The 21,499-nt window shown below is 30.1% G+C and overlaps 5 protein-coding genes across 5 annotated transcripts; 1 reads left to right on the top strand and 4 right to left on the bottom strand.

The window, feature by feature from the left end:
- Positions 1 to 292: 292 nt before the first annotated feature.
- On the top strand, positions 293 to 5,278 carry HELRODRAFT_162604 (hypothetical protein; the record flags this gene model as incomplete). Its single annotated transcript, XM_009024765.1, has 11 exons — positions 293 to 400; positions 743 to 801; positions 886 to 1,012; positions 1,426 to 1,539; positions 2,968 to 3,046; positions 3,403 to 3,500; positions 4,028 to 4,107; positions 4,350 to 4,470; positions 4,533 to 4,673; positions 4,994 to 5,077; positions 5,135 to 5,278. 11 exons carry the CDS (start codon positions 293 to 295, stop codon positions 5,276 to 5,278), a joined length of 1,155 nt encoding a protein of 384 aa, XP_009023013.1.
- A 957-nt stretch (positions 5,279 to 6,235) lies between these two features.
- Positions 6,236 to 7,490, bottom strand: HELRODRAFT_162603 (hypothetical protein; the record flags this gene model as incomplete). The annotated part of the gene is made up of 3 exons (XM_009024764.1): positions 6,236 to 6,457; positions 6,536 to 6,699; positions 7,457 to 7,490. The coding sequence occupies 3 exons, from the start codon at positions 7,488 to 7,490 to the stop codon at positions 6,236 to 6,238; spliced, it is 420 nt and encodes a 139-aa protein (XP_009023012.1).
- Positions 7,491 to 8,022: 532 nt separating this feature from the next.
- On the bottom strand, positions 8,023 to 10,364 carry HELRODRAFT_162602 (hypothetical protein; the record flags this gene model as incomplete). Its single annotated transcript, XM_009024763.1, has 3 exons — positions 8,023 to 10,092; positions 10,183 to 10,226; positions 10,286 to 10,364. The coding sequence occupies 3 exons, from the start codon at positions 10,362 to 10,364 to the stop codon at positions 8,023 to 8,025; spliced, it is 2,193 nt and encodes a 730-aa protein (XP_009023011.1).
- A 1,320-nt stretch (positions 10,365 to 11,684) lies between these two features.
- On the bottom strand, positions 11,685 to 11,891 carry HELRODRAFT_153316 (hypothetical protein; the record flags this gene model as incomplete). The annotated part of the gene is made up of 1 exon (XM_009024762.1): positions 11,685 to 11,891. A coding segment is annotated over one exon (207 nt), but the record flags the coding sequence as incomplete, so codon positions are not given.
- Positions 11,892 to 16,074: 4,183 nt separating this feature from the next.
- HELRODRAFT_162600 (hypothetical protein) lies at positions 16,075 to 19,547 on the bottom strand (the record flags this gene model as incomplete). Its single annotated transcript, XM_009024761.1, has 5 exons — positions 16,075 to 16,398; positions 16,476 to 16,873; positions 18,686 to 18,736; positions 19,220 to 19,338; positions 19,468 to 19,547. 5 exons carry the CDS (start codon positions 19,545 to 19,547, stop codon positions 16,075 to 16,077), a joined length of 972 nt encoding a protein of 323 aa, XP_009023009.1.
- Positions 19,548 to 21,499: the final 1,952 nt, after the last annotated feature.

Raw genomic sequence — 21,499 nt, 5'->3', positions numbered from 1 at the left:
GATTATGATGACTATGATGAGGATGATGATGATGATGTGGATGAAAAAAAGTTCAAAAAGACAGTTGCCTTCAGGTCAAGTGCTAATGCTATAAATACTCTAAGAATTCATCTGCTGAAATCTTGCATAGAAATCATTGCTGATGGCTTACCACTGAATGAAGTTTTGAAGAAACAATTTATTGCCAGTATGATTTCAAATTTGTACTCTTCTTCTATTTTATTTTTTTTTTATTTAATCGCTTTTGTTTTTATTTTTTATAAAAACTGGCGTGTCAAAAACGCTGGCAGACATGAACATCCTTCCTGCAGAAATAGACAATCCGATAATAAAATCTGCTACGATGCAGGTGAAATCTAGCATCGAGGCAGTTCTCATGGATACCTTGAAGAGGATCACAGTATGTTGCTTGTTTGCTTCTTTTTTAACATATTTACTCATACAAATGGATCGGTTGACTTTGAATTATTTTGTTATTTATATCGGGTATTTAGATTTCGGATATTTGAATTTCAATGACAAGTACATAAAAACCACTTGAAAAATTATAAAAACTCAAATTATAAAAAAATTATAATAACTCGTTGGTCGATTAATTGATTGATTGAGCGAGTGAGTGAGTGAGTGATTGATTTCGGATTTTAATGGAAAATTTCCCTAGAAATTGTTATAATAATAAATGTTTATTTTTTTCAAAATATTGTTACGAGTTTGTTCGAAAATTATTGCTCTAAAATTCTAGGTTGAAGGAGACTCCACGGGGCTGGCTGTCATGAAGCTAGAAGACAATTTTTCTAACAGGTCGTTGTAAAAGACTAAAATCTTTTTAATGATTTTTTTACAATAACTTTAAAGTTAAGGATGTGTTCTTTCTTACCGAAGCAGCAATTTAATTTTCAGTTTGAACTTTGAAAAGTACTCCAGCTATTATGATCTTCTTGATTCAAATTACAAGAAAGATTTTGAGGAAATTGCAAGGGTTGGGAAGGGAGCTTATGGCTCAGTTTACAAGGTGTTTTAACTAATTCGTTCAATTTTTTTGTTCTAGATTAGCCATAAATGCTAAAACTCAAATAAATGTTGATTTGTTAATTGGAACTATTCAATCAGATCCCTGCTGTTTGGAACAGCAGATTTGAATTTGTTTAAATTTCAAATTTTTCTAACGATTTATTTTGCATCAATGAATTTTTAACGTCGTCCGTTACTTGTTCAATAATCTTCGATTGTTATGTATCCTTGCATCCCTCTTCATTAACGATTTCCTTTTAAAATTTTCTTACATTATGTAAATTGTTATCCTCTCAGAATTTAAACGATTTAATTTAATTTGATTTAATTGACTGCTCACCTGGGCTAGTACAATTTGAAATAAAAAACGTTTCATGAATTAATTACTTTATTAGACCATTGTTTTTATTTTAGGTTAAAAAGTATTCAGACAATAACATTTATGCTGTAAAAGTAATCAAACTGAAAGGATCAAAAGAGGATCTTGAGGTTTACGTCATATTTATGTTCAGGGTAGAGAATTTCATGGTTCTTCATAATTTTTAAATACATTTTTACAGACGTTTTCAAGAGAAGTTCAACAACTGGGTAGGTTATCTCACAGCAATGTAGTCAGGTATTACAACTCGTGGTCTGAATTAGGCAAGTCATTTGCTACTTGAGGCATTCTTTCTTCAAACAAATTATTTTTTATAACAAATTTATTGATTTTTAAAGAGCGTCTTTGTTTTACGTTTTTAAAAACTTTGCTTATTTTAGTTAATTTAATATCTACAATCAAAATGTGTTTGAGTTTAAAAACATTTTGTTCCTTGGAGTGGCGTAACAAAAATCATGTTTTGTTTGTCTTTTTCCAAACGATCAAGTCATCTTAGCCTAAACTGGTTGAGGACGTTTCAGAAATTATCAGAAAAGAATGGAGAGTGAGAGGATTCTTTACAGAATATAATTATGACAGTAGGTACGAAGAGGATTTAAGGCAAGAGTCTTTAAAAAACATTGTTGAGTGGAAATCGCCATCAAATTAGAAAACTGCATTGAAATTTATGTTAATAGTCGGTTAGCGGTTCGTGTTAAGAATTGGTTCTCAATTAAATTCATATTATTATTTTCCTGTCCTAATTTTTACATAATGTACATTTCACATAGCACTTTCGTAATTTCAAAATTACACATGTTGTGTCAACATTATTTCAAAAAAACGTTGCAACAATCTTGTTATTGTTCACAACTGGAAAGCAGACATTCAGTTGTATGCCTGGATGTTTGTTGTTGGAGGTTGAACTGGTAGGCTATGATTGAATGGATGGTTTCAAATTCGGATAGAAATTTTTGGTTTACGATTATTTACATTTTATTTGTTAAATTTTAATACTTATTTTTGCATCCGTTTTGTGTCAATATTATTTATTCGCTTATTGTTTGTGTATTTATATTTTTTGACAAAATGATAAATAGTTTAGCAAGCAATTTACCGTGTTTTTTATTTTCATAATATATTTATATGACCATGTGAATGCATTATTTTTACCCACTAAGTCCATTTCGTAATAATGTCATTGAATAATGTAGATAATTTTTATTGTTCCTTCACTATTATGTAGTTAACCCGGTGCACAGCCGAGAAGGAATGAAGCATAGCCACAAAAAGTATGGATGTGGCTTTTTCAATTTAATTCTATTTAAATATAAAATTATTTTTTCCAGAAAAGATAACTTGGCGTTGGTTCAGCAGCGATATCATAACATCACTTCAGCTACAGTGAGTATATATGATTGGTAACGAAACCAGATTTTAGTAACTAACTGTTCATTTATTTGTTATTGTTATTTGAACTATTTGTTTAACATTTTCTTATTTAATTAATTTTTATGCTTCATTTGAATTATTATTGAAAATATTTTATTCATAAAAAATTTTATTTAACAGCATAATTAAAAAAAATTTTTTTGCAGTCAAACGTACAACTCTACATACAAATGGAATTTTGCCCATCAACGTTAGAAAAATGGCTTGATGTAAGAAATGAAAAAGGTGAGTTGTGACAATAAGCACTCATGCTTGCGTTTTCTTCATTTACAACTTGTACTACTGTTCAGTAGCAAACGCTGGACTGTAGGTGTCGTTGGTTGGTGTTAGTCGTCTTCAACTGTGTTAGCATTATTTTATAATGCTGACATTCCGATGTTCTGTACAATATGTCGGAGTCAGATGAAAAATATCCGACTTCGGCCCATCAAAACAATCCGACTCCGAGTAAAAATTTCCAACTTTTGACTCCGGGTTCCGAATTCCAAAAAAATGTTTAAACTTTTGCAGAAAAAATTTATCTTATTATCATTATTTTTTGTTTATTTTGTACAGCTGATTTTATGCAATGTTGTTTGTAGAGAGTTTTAAAGATGAAGACAATAGAACGATAATGGAGCAGATATTGAGAGGCATTCAGCACTTGCACAGTATGAACGTCATCCATAGGGACCTGAAGGTATTACTTCTTCTACACGCAACAGTTTTCTTACTGAGGAATTTTGTATCATATTCCAATTCATCATTTTTTTTAATAAATTTCTTTTGCATATTTTTCATAAAAAGTTTCAGTAGAAAAATTTTCTCACTTTTTTGCGTTTTCAACTTCAAAAATCAAATTTATCGGTTTTATTGCCTTTATGTTTGTATATATGCATGTATTTTGGAGCGTGAAAAAAAATAGTTCAATTTTGGTATAATTTTAATTTTCGTAAAAATTTGTAAGCCTTCAACATTTTCAGTTGTTTGATATTAGCACGCCAAAACGCGATTTGCCTAAAAATGCGGATGCAAACGTAAAACATACTTCTACTTGTCGTAGATTTTTTATGGTTCTTTTAATTTTTTTAGTAGGGGAACATTTCTTAATGACAAACTTTTTTTCAATAACCAAATTTACTTTTTATCGTGGTTATTTAATGTTATGATATATTGTCGTGAATGAAATTGTTTAATATGACGATTTGAAAAAATATTAATTTACAGCCGCTGAATATTCTTATGGATTGCGATAAGTTACAGATAAAAATAACGGATTTTGGTTTATCTAGGGAATTATATTTGAAGTGAGTTGTTTTATGTTTGAAAACTAACCACTAATGAGCATTGCTTATTCATGGTTGAATGTTCTGGTTGCGTTGAATTTTGCAAGAGATCGGTACGTTTTGCCGCATCCTAAACATTTCCAAACTAACATCTGTGTCTAACTTGAAATAATTTATAGTGCTGATGTCTTTAAATCCTATTTAAACAATGTCTATGCATTTGTTTGTTATTAACATTTAAAAAATGATTCTTCTATTATAAGATTATCGTGCGATGGCAACACCAAAGAAATTGTTGAAAAGGAGGAAGTGTTATTAACATCACATGTTGGCACGCAGCCATACATAGCTCCTGAAATTCAAGGAAGTTCATACGATTTTAAAGTAGTAGAAATTTAACTGTAAGCTTCAATGTTTAAATAAAATTGTTATAATTATTTTGTTAGGCAGATTTGTACAGCGTAGGCTTAATTGCATATGAAATATTCTGTCCTATGCAGTCAAAATCTGAAAAATATAAAAAATTTGATCAATTGAAATCACATTCTGAAATAGACCAAAAATTCCAGCAAGAACATCCGTCGGAAGTAATTTTTTTTCTTTGCTTGGTTCTTTGTTGTGCAGCACTTACAAAGACAAAATAATTGCTCGCAAATTGTTCCTTTCTTTGTTGCCATACCAGGCGAAGCAAATAAACATTTTTATTTACTGGCAAGCACCGCATCATACGTCCGGGGTCTAGGATAGCTTGATTTTCGGATAAGGCAGTTGAACCGAATTACCGTGCAATAACAGCAACGCAAAATATGACAGTATGACGGTGGGAGTACCGTCTGAGCCGCCATACTATATGATTTCATTTGAGTAGATTTTAAATGCTTACCACTAACATTCATCAAATACTTAGGCAGATCTAGTAATACAACTGACGCAAAAGGATCCAAATAATAGACTGACTGCTTTTGAGGCCTTGAACCACAAACTTTTTCAGGTAATTTCAGTGGATTGAATATTTTTATTCAAATAATAACAATTTTTTAATTGACAGTCAAAAAATCAAGGTATGTCTAATCATTCTTTTGAGTTGGTCAAACATGAAATAGAAGTTTTAAAAGAGGAAATAAACTGTATAAGAAATGAAGTCTCTCAGCATAAGAAAGAAGTTGACAGTTTTTTTCGTCGAATTTTCTAGTTTAAAATCGAAAACATGTTCCAGTGATGCAATGGTTTAATGAACGTTTTTTACTTGTTTTAACTTTTTAATTATTTTTTACTGTTTTGTCTAGGTGATGACAAAAAGTGTATATTTAAAATTAGGACATTTCTTATCGTATTGCATATAATGTTTTATATGTCAGCTGCTAGAAAATAAATTTCGTAACACGGGTCTAATCAAAATTTTTTAATTAAAAGAATTTAACGTTACATTGAGAACAAGTGCGTATTGAATAAAAAATATATCGAAAATTTAAAACTTTATTTTCGTCATGTAAGTTTTGCGATTTTTTAATTCATTTCCCAAATGTTTGTAATTGAAAGAAGAGAAATCAAACGAATTAAAATATGTAAGCGAAAGGTTGGAAAGAATGGTTCAATTTTCTATCGCTAGACATTTATTGTGTAGCGAAGAACCGAGTCTAAATCCCCAATACAAAATTTGCGCATTAGATGAACGGGGTGCATGTTTCGGAGATACAAGGTGTCGTTCTGGCAGATCACATCAAATATTGCATTAGTTGAGGGTTGGCGTACTAATGGTGGGGTGCGTTGATTCACGCATATTCTTGTGCGTCGAATGTTAATATATTCGTGAATTAATAGAGAATTAATAAGAAATCGTTTAAAAATTTTGTTTCTCGTCCACACTTCGTGTAAATTTTTTGCCACGTCTAACCAAAACTATAGGCTCAAGACAAATGCTTATGAAATTATTTCGTAATGTCTAATTGTGTTTTTGGTCAACTATAATTTCAAAAAAAAAAAATTCAAAGGTGTTGTTAAGCGCTTTTTATGAAATAATCAAAAATTATTTTGCCGTACATAATGATGTTTTAATTTGTTATAGCCTCGATAAATCATGATATACAAAATTTGCCAGTATGAAATTTAAATATGTAAAAAAGGTAGTGCGTTTGAATTTGTTTGAATGCTATTTCTGTGAGCAGATAGTTCCGCAACAAGGACACCTCGGAGGGGTGCTGTAATTTCCAGCACATGGGGCGGCTCTTGGGACGGGTTTGCAGCAGGGTGGAGGACAACAACAAGGCTGGAAAGTCGTAACCAAACATGAAGGCCCACAATTTGTTATCGGTCCCGTGCAATATTGTTCCGTCATTTCTAAAGGACCTTTCTTCTTGATGTATTCAGTAACCTGAGCATGCAGTTTTGTAATGGTCACGCCGTATACCAATGTATAACAAATTCAAAAATGAATGAAAGTAGCAAGAACCTGCTCTTCAATAGTTTTCACAAGTTCATTCAATTGTTCAAGCCCTTTAAGGATCACTCCACTCATGTCATCCTCTTCTTTTTTTTCCTTATCTTTATTTTCATCCTCTTTGTTGAGTTTGTCTTTAGAATTTTTTTTATCAGCATCTTTATCTTTTTTGGGATCTGAAAGTGAACTTAATAAGTGAATAAAGTGAATTATTCATAGATACTATTTTAGTAAAATGAAAATAAAAACTTTTGTTTATTGTAGATGTTATGATATAAATTTAAAAAAAATTAAATGTGCAGGATGAATGATTTATATTAAAAATTTCAACTTAAAATTTTCTTCTCAGCAATTTTATAATATTTTCGGCAAAACCTTTACATTTTTCTAGCCCATCCTTTAGAATTGATGAAAGTTATGATTGTATTTTACAAAATTGAGAATCATTAAACTATCCTAGTATTCAATTTAATTTTTAATGGCATTCTAATTCAAATCAAAACGCAACTTTTTAAATATTTCTAAATTTTTGCTAGATTTTGTTGCAGTTAGAAATGTTTAATTTTTGAAAAAATTAAAATCGATGATACAAAATTTTTGTGTGTTTAAATTCTTTCCATAATTCACACCGTGTCTAAATTAAATAGTTTTGTAAGTCTTACTATAAGTATCATGAACTGCAACATTTTGGCCGTTTTAATACAAAAATTCTATTTCAAGCTGGCATCAAAAGTTGCTTGTCCATACAAATGTTATCTATCGTCTAGGAGTTTGATACACGGGACAATTGTTTCCATACTGCTTAGAATCATACAGAAAATTTTCTCAGTGCTTGAGTGTATTTCACAATGGAAGTGTTTAATAATGTCATAGATTAAGTTGAATGGGATGTGCTTAATAGTAGAAGATTGAAATAATTTATTTTTAAAATACTTTTCTTAGCTTCTTTCTTCCCACTTTCGGCCATTTTCGTAATGTTTAAATAAAAATTGATCGATCGTTTACGTCATAATTTAATAAAAACAACCGGAACAAAGATCGATTAAAGTGAGAAATAAAATTAAAAATTTACAGTATGATTTTTCCGTCTTTATATATTTTTGCATATTAATGAAATATTATCAATAACATTTGTATATATATTTTTAAATATTTATTTATTTATCCGTTTATTTATTTGTGCGAATCGGTAAAAAATAATTTAATTTTAGAATAATGTCACTAGCGAATCTCCTAAGCTTAAGTGGAATAAAAATAATTTTATGTCAAGGATTTTAGAAATAAGCTGGAAGATTATTATTAAACTATAAAATGATAAATTTCGGTTTAACAAAAATGCAGTCTGATCTGAGTTCAATGGGTGATCAACATACATTTCAAATTTTTGTATGTTAGTATTTGTAAAACGAGGATAATTGAAAAAAAAGATGTTGATATACACTAGAGGTAAGGTGACAAAATTGTTGATAATTTAAAAAATATTCAGTCAGAACTTCATTTCAATTTACAATTTTGCAACCAAAATGTGGTAAGGGACTCAAGGTTCCCCAACGTTCTTTTATGAGGTTCTGTCGGTAGCGCAAAATCTGATCGTAATCAAACTGAAACAGTTGTAATGGATTGTTTCCTGTGATACAGTTTTGATGGAACAATAAATAGGATGGGGTTTTATCTGTTTCGAATTCAAGAGACTGCAAATTGTCTTGAGCAGGTAATGAAGGTTTTGTATTGAATTTGTTAAACAAATTAGGTTTCACCACGTCCTGATCAGCGACTGTCCTTTTAACAACATTATTATCAATCGTATCGATTTTAGGTTTTGATCCCATCCTATTCATTCTCTTAAAGATTTTTAATTTATTGCCATGCCTTTCAATTATTGACGGTTTTGCATAGTCAGATATTTTAGACTTTACTAATAGGTCTTCAGAACTCAAAGGTTTTTTAATAGCAGCGTTGCTTTTCGTCCATTTTTTCTTATCAGATTTATAAGATTTTTTTGATATTTCATCACTTAACACCGACCTGTTACGCACGCGCTCAATTAACTTAGATTTTTTGTTAACCCTTTCATACAGCGTAGATTTTGCGTTTATTTTATCATACAAAGTTAACTTAGGAAGCTGCCCTTTGTTAAATTTTGATTTGTTTGTTCGTTTAGATTCAGGAGTTTTCACTTGTTTTTTGAAAATAGATACATCTTCATCAAAAATTCTGTCATCATTGTATATTTCTGATTTTAAAAAATTTTCTCTTTCTTTCATCTTTTTTTCTATCATGTCCCCTAAGCTTCGACTACTAACTAATTTTCTAAGCATTAGTCTTTTAACAAAATTGGCCTCTTTTTGACTTTTAATAAATTGCGCGTTATTTTTTAACAGTTTGTTCTCGGAGAGTTGGCTTTTTCTTACCGATTCTTTCTTGCTTATTGACACTTCAGATGATAGACTATTTTTAGACTCAGGTTCATCATCATAAGAATTCTCATCTTGAAGTGAACCAGACAGTGAATTACCTGTCATTACCGTTTCTAGCCTTTTTTTCAGTTTTGCTCTATTCTTTTCACCAGCTAGCTCTGCAGCCAATTTCTCTTTTTTATATATCGGTAGCACGCTTGAAAAACCATCTTCGGTTTCAAAAATTTTTTTTACTTTTTCTCGGTTGTTAGATTTCGAAGCGATCGCTTTTAAATCTTTTGCTGATAAATGTTTAGATTCACGTCGATTACTCACTAATTTATCAATGAATTTTTGGCCATTTGAGATTGTTCGCTTAGAAGACATTATATTGTTCTGTTTTTCACGAACTTTCTGAAAATTTTTTTTTGTTATTTTATTATATGAATCTATTTTATTGATTTTGTTGTTAATTGTTTTTTTATTTAATTTATCAGATTTTTTAAGCATAACACTTTTTTTGGCGTAATTTTTGGCGTCGTGTTCAATTTTTTGTTGTTGTAATCTAGCTAGCGTGACCTCTTTAGAGATATTGTTCATTTTAGAAGTTCGGACAATTTCTTTCTGGATCAATTTATTCAATTTTATTTGTGGGTTATCTGCATGTATTTTGTTTTTTTGTTTTATAGCATCACTTTGATTTTGATTAAATTTTTTTAAGTTTTTGCCTTGTTTTTCATTCAGTATAGAAACAGATTTTTGCATCTTATCTTTGGCTCCTTTTCCATAAAACGTAGTCATGTTCATTTTAGTAGTCTTATCTTTTCTAAAATTTGTTAGTTTTCTAGGTGTTTCATTTGTTAATGAATCTTTTGAACCGGACCCAATATAACTATTATATTTGCTCTTTAATTTGTCTTTAAATGTTTTAGAACTTCTTCCTTTAACTCTTTTTGATATTTGTAATCCGCCTGCGCTGGCGGTTGATGTTTTATAATTCGAGCGTTCAATTTTTTTATCGCCTGTCACATCATTAATTCGTCGTTTAGCATCCAAGTTATCAAAATCGCCTCCAGTTATTGGACAGCAGAACATTTCCATAACTCCATTGCAATAACAGCAGTAACATTGATAGGCGCTATTTTGAGGAATGACACATCTATCCTTTTCACTCTTTCATATCATGGGTAATAAAATGTCATCAAAAGTATAAAAATTTGGTAAAGTAAAAAAAAGAATAGTAAAAAATATAATTCCGATTACCTTCTGTGAGTTTTCCCGATACTCGAACGATCTTTCGGCAATTGCTATAACATCGTAATATTATAAATAGAACAATCGTACGAAAACCACATCAAAATTTTACCTTTGTTATTACAGACTAGAAAGATCATGCCACATTGAGGGCAATAATATGTGTTACCTCTACAGCTTAAATTCGCCATTCTGTTTTAAATCAAGACCCTAATCACAAGCTCGTACAACCAGACAACTTAAAAATCATTAATCATGTCGTCAGATATTTTATTTTAAATACTTTGAATAAAAATTCATATTTTGAATATTGCAAAAGATTAATTAATAATCTTTATTATAAACGTTAAATATGGTTTCGCTAGGACACGCAAATATAAGAAAGTACTGCTGTACTTGACGTTTTAACATTGAGCATAAAAGACTGGCACAGGTAGCGCAAACTGAAAAACACGGTAATTTAGAAATAAATATTTACGTAGATAGACGCGTTTCATTCGAGTAAAACATTATTATTTATGAATTACTGCATTATAAATGAAATACACGTTATGTCATCTTTGAAAACTGTAAAGATTTTTTTTTAATGTTTACTTTATTGTTTCGTATTGTAAATATATATAGAAACCTTCAGATTAGGTGCTAAATGTGCTTTGATTTGTTGAAAAAATTATGTTTCAAATGCTCTCTTAAAAAAATTATGACTGATATCTCTAACTAACAGATTAAAGATAGGCGAAACGAATATGAAAGAAAAAAAAGGGTATTAAAAATAAAACACAATAAAAGAATAAAAAAGTAAGAAAAGATAGAATTGTTCAGGCCGGGCATCTGTGTGAATGTGTATTCGGGTTTATTTTTTAAAGAATTCTATATTGGTTTCAATTTTGTTAATTTTATAACTCTAATTCGAAAATTAAATAATTTTAATATTTAAATGAGAATATTTTTTAAAATGTGTGTAAATTAACAAATTGGACTTTAGAAATAAATTGAAAGATAGTTCTTTGCTTAGTTCAGAAACTTTTTTTCTTACTTTGTAATTTTTGAGTTAAGTGACTTAAAAGGGAGAACCATATAGCTAGAACATTAGTGTAGTATTTTCTGAAAAAATGTGTTTTCGAATAAAACATATATAATCAGAGGCGCCAACTTTATCAAATTATTGGGGAGGCAAAATAATTTAAGAATACGTTTGCAAACTTTTCTATAATAATTTAGTTTGCGTACCATTCTTTAATAAATTTACAATTATACAAAAGTGTGAAATTATTAATTTAAAAATTTATCATCAAAACCGCAATTCGACAAAACGGCATAAAGATTGCAAAATTTTAAAATTTAATAAAACTACAAAAAATCTGAAAATTTGGAATCCTATAAACGCATATTGTTTATAAATCCAAAAAGCAAAATGTTACTTCTTTCTATTAATTTTATTCACAATAGTATTTGTAAAAATTGAGTGTTTTTCTAAGAATCATACTTAAACATATTTACATATAAAATGTACTTTTTCTCTGATCATTTCTTTGAATAAATTCGTTAATAATTGAATCCAAGTCCATTTCGTTTGCCACATCTTTGTGAAAATGAAGAAGAGATACAGAATTGAGTCGTTTTTGTCCCATTGTCGATCTTAGATATGTTTTTAATCTTCTCAGCCCAGAGAATGATCGTTCAGCGGTGGCGGAAGTCGTAGGAATGGTCACAAAAATGTTTAAAAACTTGACTAATTCCGAAAGAAGTTCAATTAGATGTGACTGCTTTTTCAAATAATTAATGATATCGTTTATACTTTCAAGGGATTGATCTGCTTCTTTTAAAATTTGCAGCAGCATCTCTAGTTGCACAATCAAGCGGTCTGGATCTATGTCCTCTTCATAAAATTTGAGAATCTTAGATTTGTTTGTATCGTCACCTAGCAAAAACTGCTCGATTTCCAAAATGAATTTGAATGATTTGCTCTCAAATCTCGTATCCAGTGCTTTTAAAATCGCATCAATAATCTCCACATATTGCGATTGATATATCTCCTTTAGAGAAAAATTATTTTGTGGTTCTGGCAAATCATTAGTTTCGAATCGTTTTGGAATTTTTCGTTTTCTCTGATGTCTAAGTTCCCCTTGTTCTACCTCGGCAAGTTTATCAAAAATTACTTTCTACCAAAATTCAGAAAAATCTTTTGGGAAAAAACTGAGACTGGCTTTTAATGTTGCAATCATCCGATGCGCTTCTTCAAATTGCAAGGATTTTTTTTTTGTAACGTTGTGTTAACCGTATTTTTGTATCCAAATAATTTTGTTAACATTATCAAAGTAAAATAAAAATCGGAAGCTTTTGCACCAGAATCTGATAAATCATTTTCAGCCATATCGGTAAAGAAATCTATTAATTTTGAGTAGTTTGATAAAAGAGACGACAGAGAGACATATTTGACTGTCCATCGGGTTGGACAAAGAGGTCGGAGGCCTGTACAAACATCAGATTTTAAATTGTGAAATATAGCCAATCGTTTAGGCGAGTCCCTTACAAAGTTGATGATGTCTTTAACCATATTTAATGCATCCCTGCAAATAGGAAAATTTTTGATTGCGTCCTGAGCTACCAAATTTAATGAATGAGCCAAACAATAAATAAATAATGCTTTTTTTTCGTCCTCAAGAATTTTAGCTTGAACACCACGTTTGTCACCAGCCATGTTTCTAGCACCGTCATAACACTGTCCTCTACAGTTAGACAGTGGTAAATTAAATCTGAGAAGAACATCTTTGATCACCGAATACAAAGCTGCTGAGGTTGTAGATTCCACTCCGTAAAATCCGACAAACATCTCTTCTGCTTCTAATGGATTCTTTGTAAATCTTAGACAAAAAGCAAATTGCTCCTTGCGAGATATATCTGCCGTCTCATCACATATAATAGCATAAAAACCCGCTATTTTAACTAATGAAATTATTTTCCTAAGAAGAGTATGGCTCAGAAGATCAAGAATTTCGTTTTGTATACCATGGCTACACCAAGTATATGATTCAGATTTTAGCCACAATTGCAGTTCCTCAGAATCTTCACCTCTTAACTTAAGTAAATTTACAAAATTACTTGCGTCATCATCGTCACCACGTATTGCAAGACCTTGTTTACATTTTAGGATAACCTGTCATGTCAAATACAAATTAAACTATATAATCACCTGTGCAGCAACGTTAACTGATAACTTCATGGTATGAGATTTAAATACGGCTTCTTTGTGGCATTGTGATCTTTCGTGCAATTTAAATTTTTCCAACCCCTTCTTCCAATTATTAAAACCCGTTTCAGTGAAAGCGGTTTCTTTTTTAGAAGAAAACGGCAGACCCATTGTGAAAAATATTTCTCGACACGTGGAACAAAGAACAATATCTTTTTCTGAATCATACAGAATCCAGGGAAAGTTATTGGTCCAAGTTGGAACAAAGCGAAGTTTTGTAATTGTAGTCGTAAATCTACCAGAGGTAACAGTAGTGGATGTGCCTTCTATTAAATCTGTATCCGCTACTGTGGTGTTTTCTTGGATAATTGAGTCTTCTGAAACCGTTCCAGTCCCGGATGTTTTGGCTGGCAGTTTTATCAAAAACTTATCCATTTTTATTTTTTCAAACTTGTTCTAATAAAATGAAATTTAGGAAATAAATTCAATCAAATTCATTCAACTTAATTTAATGCAGTTTATATTTATATAAAGCTTTTTAATTAAATTTTATTAAAAACACTTACTTTTACCGGTTAACAAATAAAAGCGTACGAAACAACGTGATGACAATTTTAAATTTAAATCGATTTTAACGATTTGTTGCTATGGTAACACGAGGAAACGCTGCAAAAAATTGTTTAAAAGTTGGCTACTGATTGAACGCTTTACTTATTTAAGACTAACGCTCAAAAAAGTTTAACTGTAAATAAACACGAATTTTGATTAAAAATAACAATGAAACGTTTTTGAAAACTGAATTTTCAAGTCAAAATTATTGGGGGGGGCAAAACGATACTTTGCCCCCCTGAAAAAATATTGGGGGGGCAAAAAGTGCTTTGCCCCCTTAAGTTGGCGCCGATGTATATAGTATCCTATCATTTAAAAGATGCAACCAGTGCTGAAAAATATTTCATCAAAATAGTTTGTACCAATGTATTTATTATGAGATAAGAAAGACACGACCGTAGCAATCAATTTTATAGATAATACAAAAACTTGCATATAAACTCCATCATACTTCCAATGAAGTTATATCTATTTTTGAATCTTATTTGATATGGTTTAACAAATAATTTTGTCTAATATATTGTCAGATAATAGGTTAGCTTTGTCTAGAATAGCTCGGGGTTTGGTTTCAGGTCCTCTGTTGCTTTTACTATTCATTGCTAAGGGTCTGCGTTCCGCTGATTCTGCTCGCGTTTGATCACAAATTTTAGATACCGTCAGATTCTGATTTTTTTAAATTCTGACGAAATAATTTCGACATGTCAAAATTGAAATAAAAAATTTCGATTATATGCAACCTAGTCAAAGTTCCGACGATATGACGATATCACAAGTTTTTGATAAAATTTATGAAAAGTGCCTTAGCTCCAACTACATTTCGGATTTATGTTAGAAATTTAATTTATAATGTCGGAGTTACCTAAGAATAGTTTTTTTTACGACGTACATTACAAAGATTTTAATTTTTTATTATTCTTTAAAAATCAGGATCTGACAGACGCAGAAACTGTTACAGCATGCAAGACAATAGTAAAAAATGTTAACGAAAAAAAAAATAAATAAAAAACGGTGAAAAATGTTTAAACATGAATAGTAATGAAAATAAAATAAAGTAATGGCATAAAAAGACAAATAAATAAAGTAATTTAGTAATAAAGTAATTTAATAAGGTAATTAATGATGCAACATAAACAAACCAATTTTATTGACACATCTTTCGACTATATATTTCTATTTAATATAATATAATATAATAATCCATATTATTTAAAAAATCAACAATGATCGAAAAGACCGAAAAACTATTAGAAAAATTTCTGAAAACTAATTCCGACTACGCGGAATTGCGAATTTAAAATATCAGGTTTCGTATTTGATTGCATTTGTTTGCGGAATACCAAATCAAACGTAATTTTTTAAAATTCCAACAAATTTTTTAAAATTCCGACATGCGGGAAATTACTAATAAATCCGATTCCGATGAAATTTTTCAACAAACACAAATGTCAAGTATCAAAAATTTAAAATTGATGTATTGTGCTTTTGCGAGTGACTTGTAATTGCTTTCACCACTTTGGCAATTTAGTTTTTAACCTGTCGGTAACGCGGTCAAGAATTTGTCGTTTTAAAAAGTTAAACAAAGATGAATAATTAGCTCACGATGAATAAAAATAAAACGGAGCTTCACCTAGCTTTAAATATTGATTTTCGTTTTCCCATTAATAATTTTGGTATTATGCTTGATCGCACAAAGGACACCTGGACACCTCAAGATAGTAAACAAGGATTGTTGTTTAACCTAGCCATCTTACCAAGTTAATCATCTGACCCATTTGACCGTGAAACGTTAAATTGTTTTATTCCGGCGTTTATTCTATTCAAACATTCAATATAGATTATTGAAATAGCAATTTTAATGGATTTTATAAACTGTTAAACAACATGTCTATTGCAGTCAATAAGAAAAAAGGTGAAATAGAATTAATTAGAAATAGAGCTGCTAAGAATGGTCTAGTGGTTTGAAAATCGACAATGTCAACCACAGTTTGTGTGATCTGCATCAATCGGTTATCAATAAAAAAGAGGATCATCTTCAACTACAGGGAAAGTAACTTGAAGATTGAATTTGTAATAGTTAATTCAAATAATAACATTTAAGCAAATTATTCTACATCACTTTCCTCAGATAATTCTATGACATCGGTTTCGTTTGAATATGTCTTCGTTAAAGTAAGTTTGTTTGATATCTTGGCCGTTCTAAATTGTTTACTTTTTTTGTCAATCGCCAACAACTCACAGTTGATTGCATGTTTATAACCGCTGTATGCTCGGTGTAATTTATCTGCTAAATCTTTTCTCTTTTTTATCTGTTCAGCAGTGATCATTGAACTTGGAGTTGAGGTAGCCACTAAGCGTTTCAAGTCATCTCTTATTGATGAGAGGAACATACGCATAGACTGAGTGGCTCGGATGGATGTATGTAGAACCTGATGTAAAGCAGATATATAACTTTTTGTGCATAATATAAGCATAAAATGTAAAAGGTAATAACGTTTAAAAATACCTCCTCAACATTGAACTCGTCAATCGGGCAATCAATTTTATTATATTGTGCCAGTAGAGTCTGAGATGAAGTACCAGTGTTCTTGCTTTTCAAAGATTTTGCTTTCACATTGTCATTGGAAGCCATTGACTGGACAGAAAGTTTATTAAAGTTGCCATTGTTACTTGTTTGTTTTATGATGTTTCCTATTATTTCACCACTTGGAAGGCGAGCGTAAACTATTGCCTTATTTACCAAATGGTTCGCATCTTTATTAACAACTTCAACTCGTTTATCACAATTAATCTTCTTAGCTGTGTTGTCTTTCGTGAGAGTTGCCTCTACTGGTTCTTTATGTCTTAGTTTCTGAAAAATTCTGGCACTCGTTCGAACTGGGCTTGCAGGTTTTGAAACTTTTTCTGAAAAAAATTTTTCTAAACAGAGCAAACTTTGGAAAAGTGAACATTTTTAAAAAAAAGCTTCAGAATAAAAATTTAAAAATATACGAAATTGATAGTACAAATTAGGCTTCCTCGTAGTGCTGTTTATTTAAATGACGCACAGAAAAAATTTTCTGCATATGTTTTAACCTGAGGATAACAGGCATCAATCATGATTTGAAATCAGCAAATTATTTGAGCTTAGGATTAACAACAAAACAAGGTGACACAAATATAAAAAACTATAAAGCAAAAATATTTTAGTTAGAGTTGTTAAAGAGTGAAACAAACTGGTTCTCTTAATGTTAATGTTTTGCCTAATAACACTAAGAAAGTTTTAAAATATTGGACATTCATGCTCTTATATATAAAAAAAACAACATTAATTTGATTATATTTACCTTCATTTAATTTCAGACATGTGCTTATTTCTTTTATTACTTTGATAGCGTTTTTTAAAATAGCTATTAAATTAAAGCTTTATTATAAAGTTGAAAAAATTTATTTTAATCATGAAAACATTGTCACACATTGTTGAAATGAAGAATGAGGTGACCAAAAAGTGATGAAACATGAATAAATGGATAATAATTGAACAAATACTTTTGTTAGATGAGTATTCATCCGACGGAACATTAATAACTGAGTCAATTGCAGCATCTTCATCACCTTTTTTACCACTAATGTATAACGTTACAGAAACAACATAAACGTTACACATTGAAAGAAAGCATATATGGGAAGATGATCAAATTTAAATAAACTGTACATATAAAAAAAAAAAAGATAATAATTGTATCACGATCAAAAATCAAAAGAATGTAGGCATGGAATATCATTAAGTTTTGTGATTCAAAAAATTTTAAAAACTCACACATCATCCAATCCAACAGTCTTTTTCAATTTTTTAGCAGCCTGCAAATAAAAATATATATATATATATATATAATATACATATAATATATATATATAAGAATGTATATTAGACATTAGAATTTTAAAAAATAACAAAATGATATACCCATAATTTTCAATTATGAATTCAATTATAAAATAAAACATTAGGTTACATAAGGGTTTGAATATAAGATCAATTGTAAAATTTAAAACGATAAAAAAACTGCTTTATTATTGCATTTGTTTTTTTAAATTTAAACATACTGTCTAGCTTTAGAATTTTAAAAATTAAATACATAAACAAAGATGACAGTAGTTTTTACTAGTGACATGCATTTAAACGAGAATATTTTATGAATCATGGTACAACTGGCAGATGTAAATATAATTATTACTTTATTGTCTGTAGCTTTTGACTCACAACCATCACTTTTTCTTTTTGTTTGCATCTTCAACCACAAACCAACTAGACAAATAAAATTTAAAATTAAATAAATAATTGCAGAATCACTTTTGATTGAACACATCCCATTATTTATAATATTATATTGATTTATATTTTTATAAATATTCAACAAAGGGCCACTGGCGTTCTAGGTTCTACCATCCCATAAAAATACAATTAGGAATCGACTTTACAAGATTTATTAACATAGGAGCAAAGAAACAATAACTTATATAAGAACATAATCAGCACGAAAATTAACATCGATAATGGAAATATAAATTTCCGAAAAAGCTTTTTTGTTTCAAACATGATATTTTGAGTGAGTGATAGTTAATAAGTATAAAACTTATCAATCAACTGAAATTCAAGAATGAATATTTTTTTTAAATAGTTGAAGTTTAAGTAACGTGATGAACAAGTAAACGAAAAATTTACAAATAACCAACTTTGCAAATAAAGCCCGATATCGATAGCCGACAGGACAATCTTGTAACTAACTTTTCATTTTATTTTTCGAACATCAATAATCTTTATTTACTTTTAATTTGGGTCATACTAATAAGCCGATTAATTTTTTCATTTTTTTACGTCCGTGGGTTCAGGATTGCCCATATATATCCCATATTTATATATATATATATATATATATATATATATATATATATTAGGGTGGGTCACTTTTGTATGTAAAAAAATAAAAGTCGACCAATCATATTCTAATACCATTTTTTTATTGTAGTGCATCATAACAAATAGTTTCAGTGAAAAATCAAATAAAAAAACGCATATCTTCAGCCCGCACATGCGCGGCAAACCACACGGAGGCATTTACTTTTACAACGTATTGAGCCAAATCGAATAAATTATTTGATGGTGCGGGTGTAGAAATGTAAAGACGCAAATCCGGTTAGCTTTTGTTAATCAACGAGCTTGTGATGACTATTTTGCCAAATCATCAGTTTTTAGTGTCAATAATTGACATGGTATTGGCTCGAATTCGATTACAGCTTCCGTTTCACATTCATCCAGCAACATACCAATAGGACCATTGTATGAAGAGGGACCAGACGTTTTACCGTCGATGTGATCAAACAAATGCCTGAAAGGCAGTTCATTCAAATGAAGCATGCAAATAATCCATTTCAAGGGCCTCTAAAGTTTTTTTTAGTAAATGAAATCCGGTTCTTCACTGATAGATACGTGTTCTTCATTAACTACTTATCTGCACCTTTTGATTCCGTTTGCGACTATTTGCAATGTTTTATCTTTTTGTTCATCAAAATATAAAGCAGGTAGATTCAGGTGCATTTCACTTGGCGTGTTATCTTTCTCACTCTTCGCAGTCACGATTTATCAATCACGACAAGTTTGTGTAAAACTGCTGAAGCAATTGCAACACCGGTTCTATCAGACACTCCATAACGGTCACATAATTGCGACAACAACGGTAAACTTTGGATGCACTTCTTTTTTTCCATAGTTTTTGAGGTAGAAGTTAAGGGCTTTTCTTGATTTTGTGCAACTTTTCGGCTGATGAAATACTTATATTTGAATCATCATTTATTGATGAAATTAACACTTTTCTGACATTTTAAATTGCGTTAATTGGCGGTTAATTGTTGATGCGTATTTCCGAGCTAACTTTTTTTTAAATTTTTAGTCCGATTGTGATCAATACCATCGATTTTCATGCTTTTTTTAACGTTAATTAAATACTTTAGAAAAAACAACAATTAACGGAATTTTAAAAAAAAAACTTCTAGATGCATTTCCCGCCAAAAACTGGTTTTTAGGATAAATGACATAATTTAAATACCAAAATCAGCATGTATTTGAACGAATACTAAGCAACGAGCCATACCATAGCAACAAAGCGTTGTTTTTTTTAAATGTGACGGCACGTTGTTTTTATATAAACGCTTTTTGAATGGCTGTATTTTCATTTTTTCCACAAAACTTCATCGGCTTTGCGCGGGCTCTTCCACTCAAAATAATTTAATAATATTTTAGATGGTTCATTATGATGTCTTATTACAACATAATTTCGCTATTAGAATTCATTTACTACAAAAAATTTTTTTGACCCACCCTAATATATATATATATTAGGGATGCACCGAAGTTCGGCCCCGGCTCCGGCCCTGGCCAAAATCCGGCTTTTTTTTCAAATTCGATCGAATCCGGCCCCGGCCGGATTTGGTGGCCGGATTTAGGGCCAGATTTAAGCGTCTATCAACTTTTAAAAATGTTATAAACAGAAAAAAAATTTTTATTGAATTCAATTAATTTTATGTCAATAAGTTAAAGGCTAAGCTAAAGGCATATATGACACATAATAACAACATCACTAATTGTGAGGTGATCTGGACAATTTTCTTTATGCTATAACATGGGTTATGCATAAATTATAAGCTGATCTTTGTGTAAAAGAATTTGTGCACGTGTATATACTATATATTGATAATTGCACATGACGGATCATATAGCTACATAATATATATATGTATATATATATATATATATATATATATAAATTTATAATTTAAGAACATGGTAAGTTAAAGGTTAGGCTAGCTATACATGACACAGAATTACAACATCACTAATTGTGCGGTGAGCTGGACGGACAATTTTCTTTGTGCTATAACATGGATTATACATAGATTATAAGCTGATCTTTGTGTAAAATAACTTGTGCACGTGCATACATGACACATAATATTAACATCACTAATTGTGAGATGAGCTGGACAATTTTTTTTATGGATTATGCATAAATTATAAGCTGATCATTGTGTACAGAATTTGGCGTATCACACAACTTATTCATATATTTGAATTAAATAACTATTTGCTTGGTGTTATGTGATTTGCTTGGTGTTATGTGATTATTTTTTCTAACGTATGTGAAATGGTAACTAAAATCCGGCCCCGACTCCGGCCGGTTTTTTAATTTTAAATCCGGCCAAGTCCGGCTCCTGCCGGATTTGAAAAACCTGAATCCGGTGCATCCCTAATATATATATATATATATATATATATATATATATATATATATATATATAGTTGTTCAAAAAATCCACCGACGATTCAGCATTAACAAGTTTTATGGTTGATTTTCTAATATTTTGAACTAGTTCTTTACAATTAAGTCTATTCAAAATGTTGAAATCCATTTTATAATCGTTTATGATTTTAATTGTTAAAATTAATCAAGCAAGATCCCATTTTTATAATCGTTTATTTTTTATATTATTATT

This window comes from Helobdella robusta (assembly GCF_000326865.2).
Source record: "Helobdella robusta unplaced genomic scaffold HELROscaffold_4, whole genome shotgun sequence".
In the NCBI taxonomy this organism is placed as follows: Eukaryota; Metazoa; Annelida; class Clitellata; order Rhynchobdellida; family Glossiphoniidae; genus Helobdella; species Helobdella robusta.
Note: the sequence above shows the minus strand (reverse complement) of the source record. Positions and strands in the feature narration are given on the sequence as shown.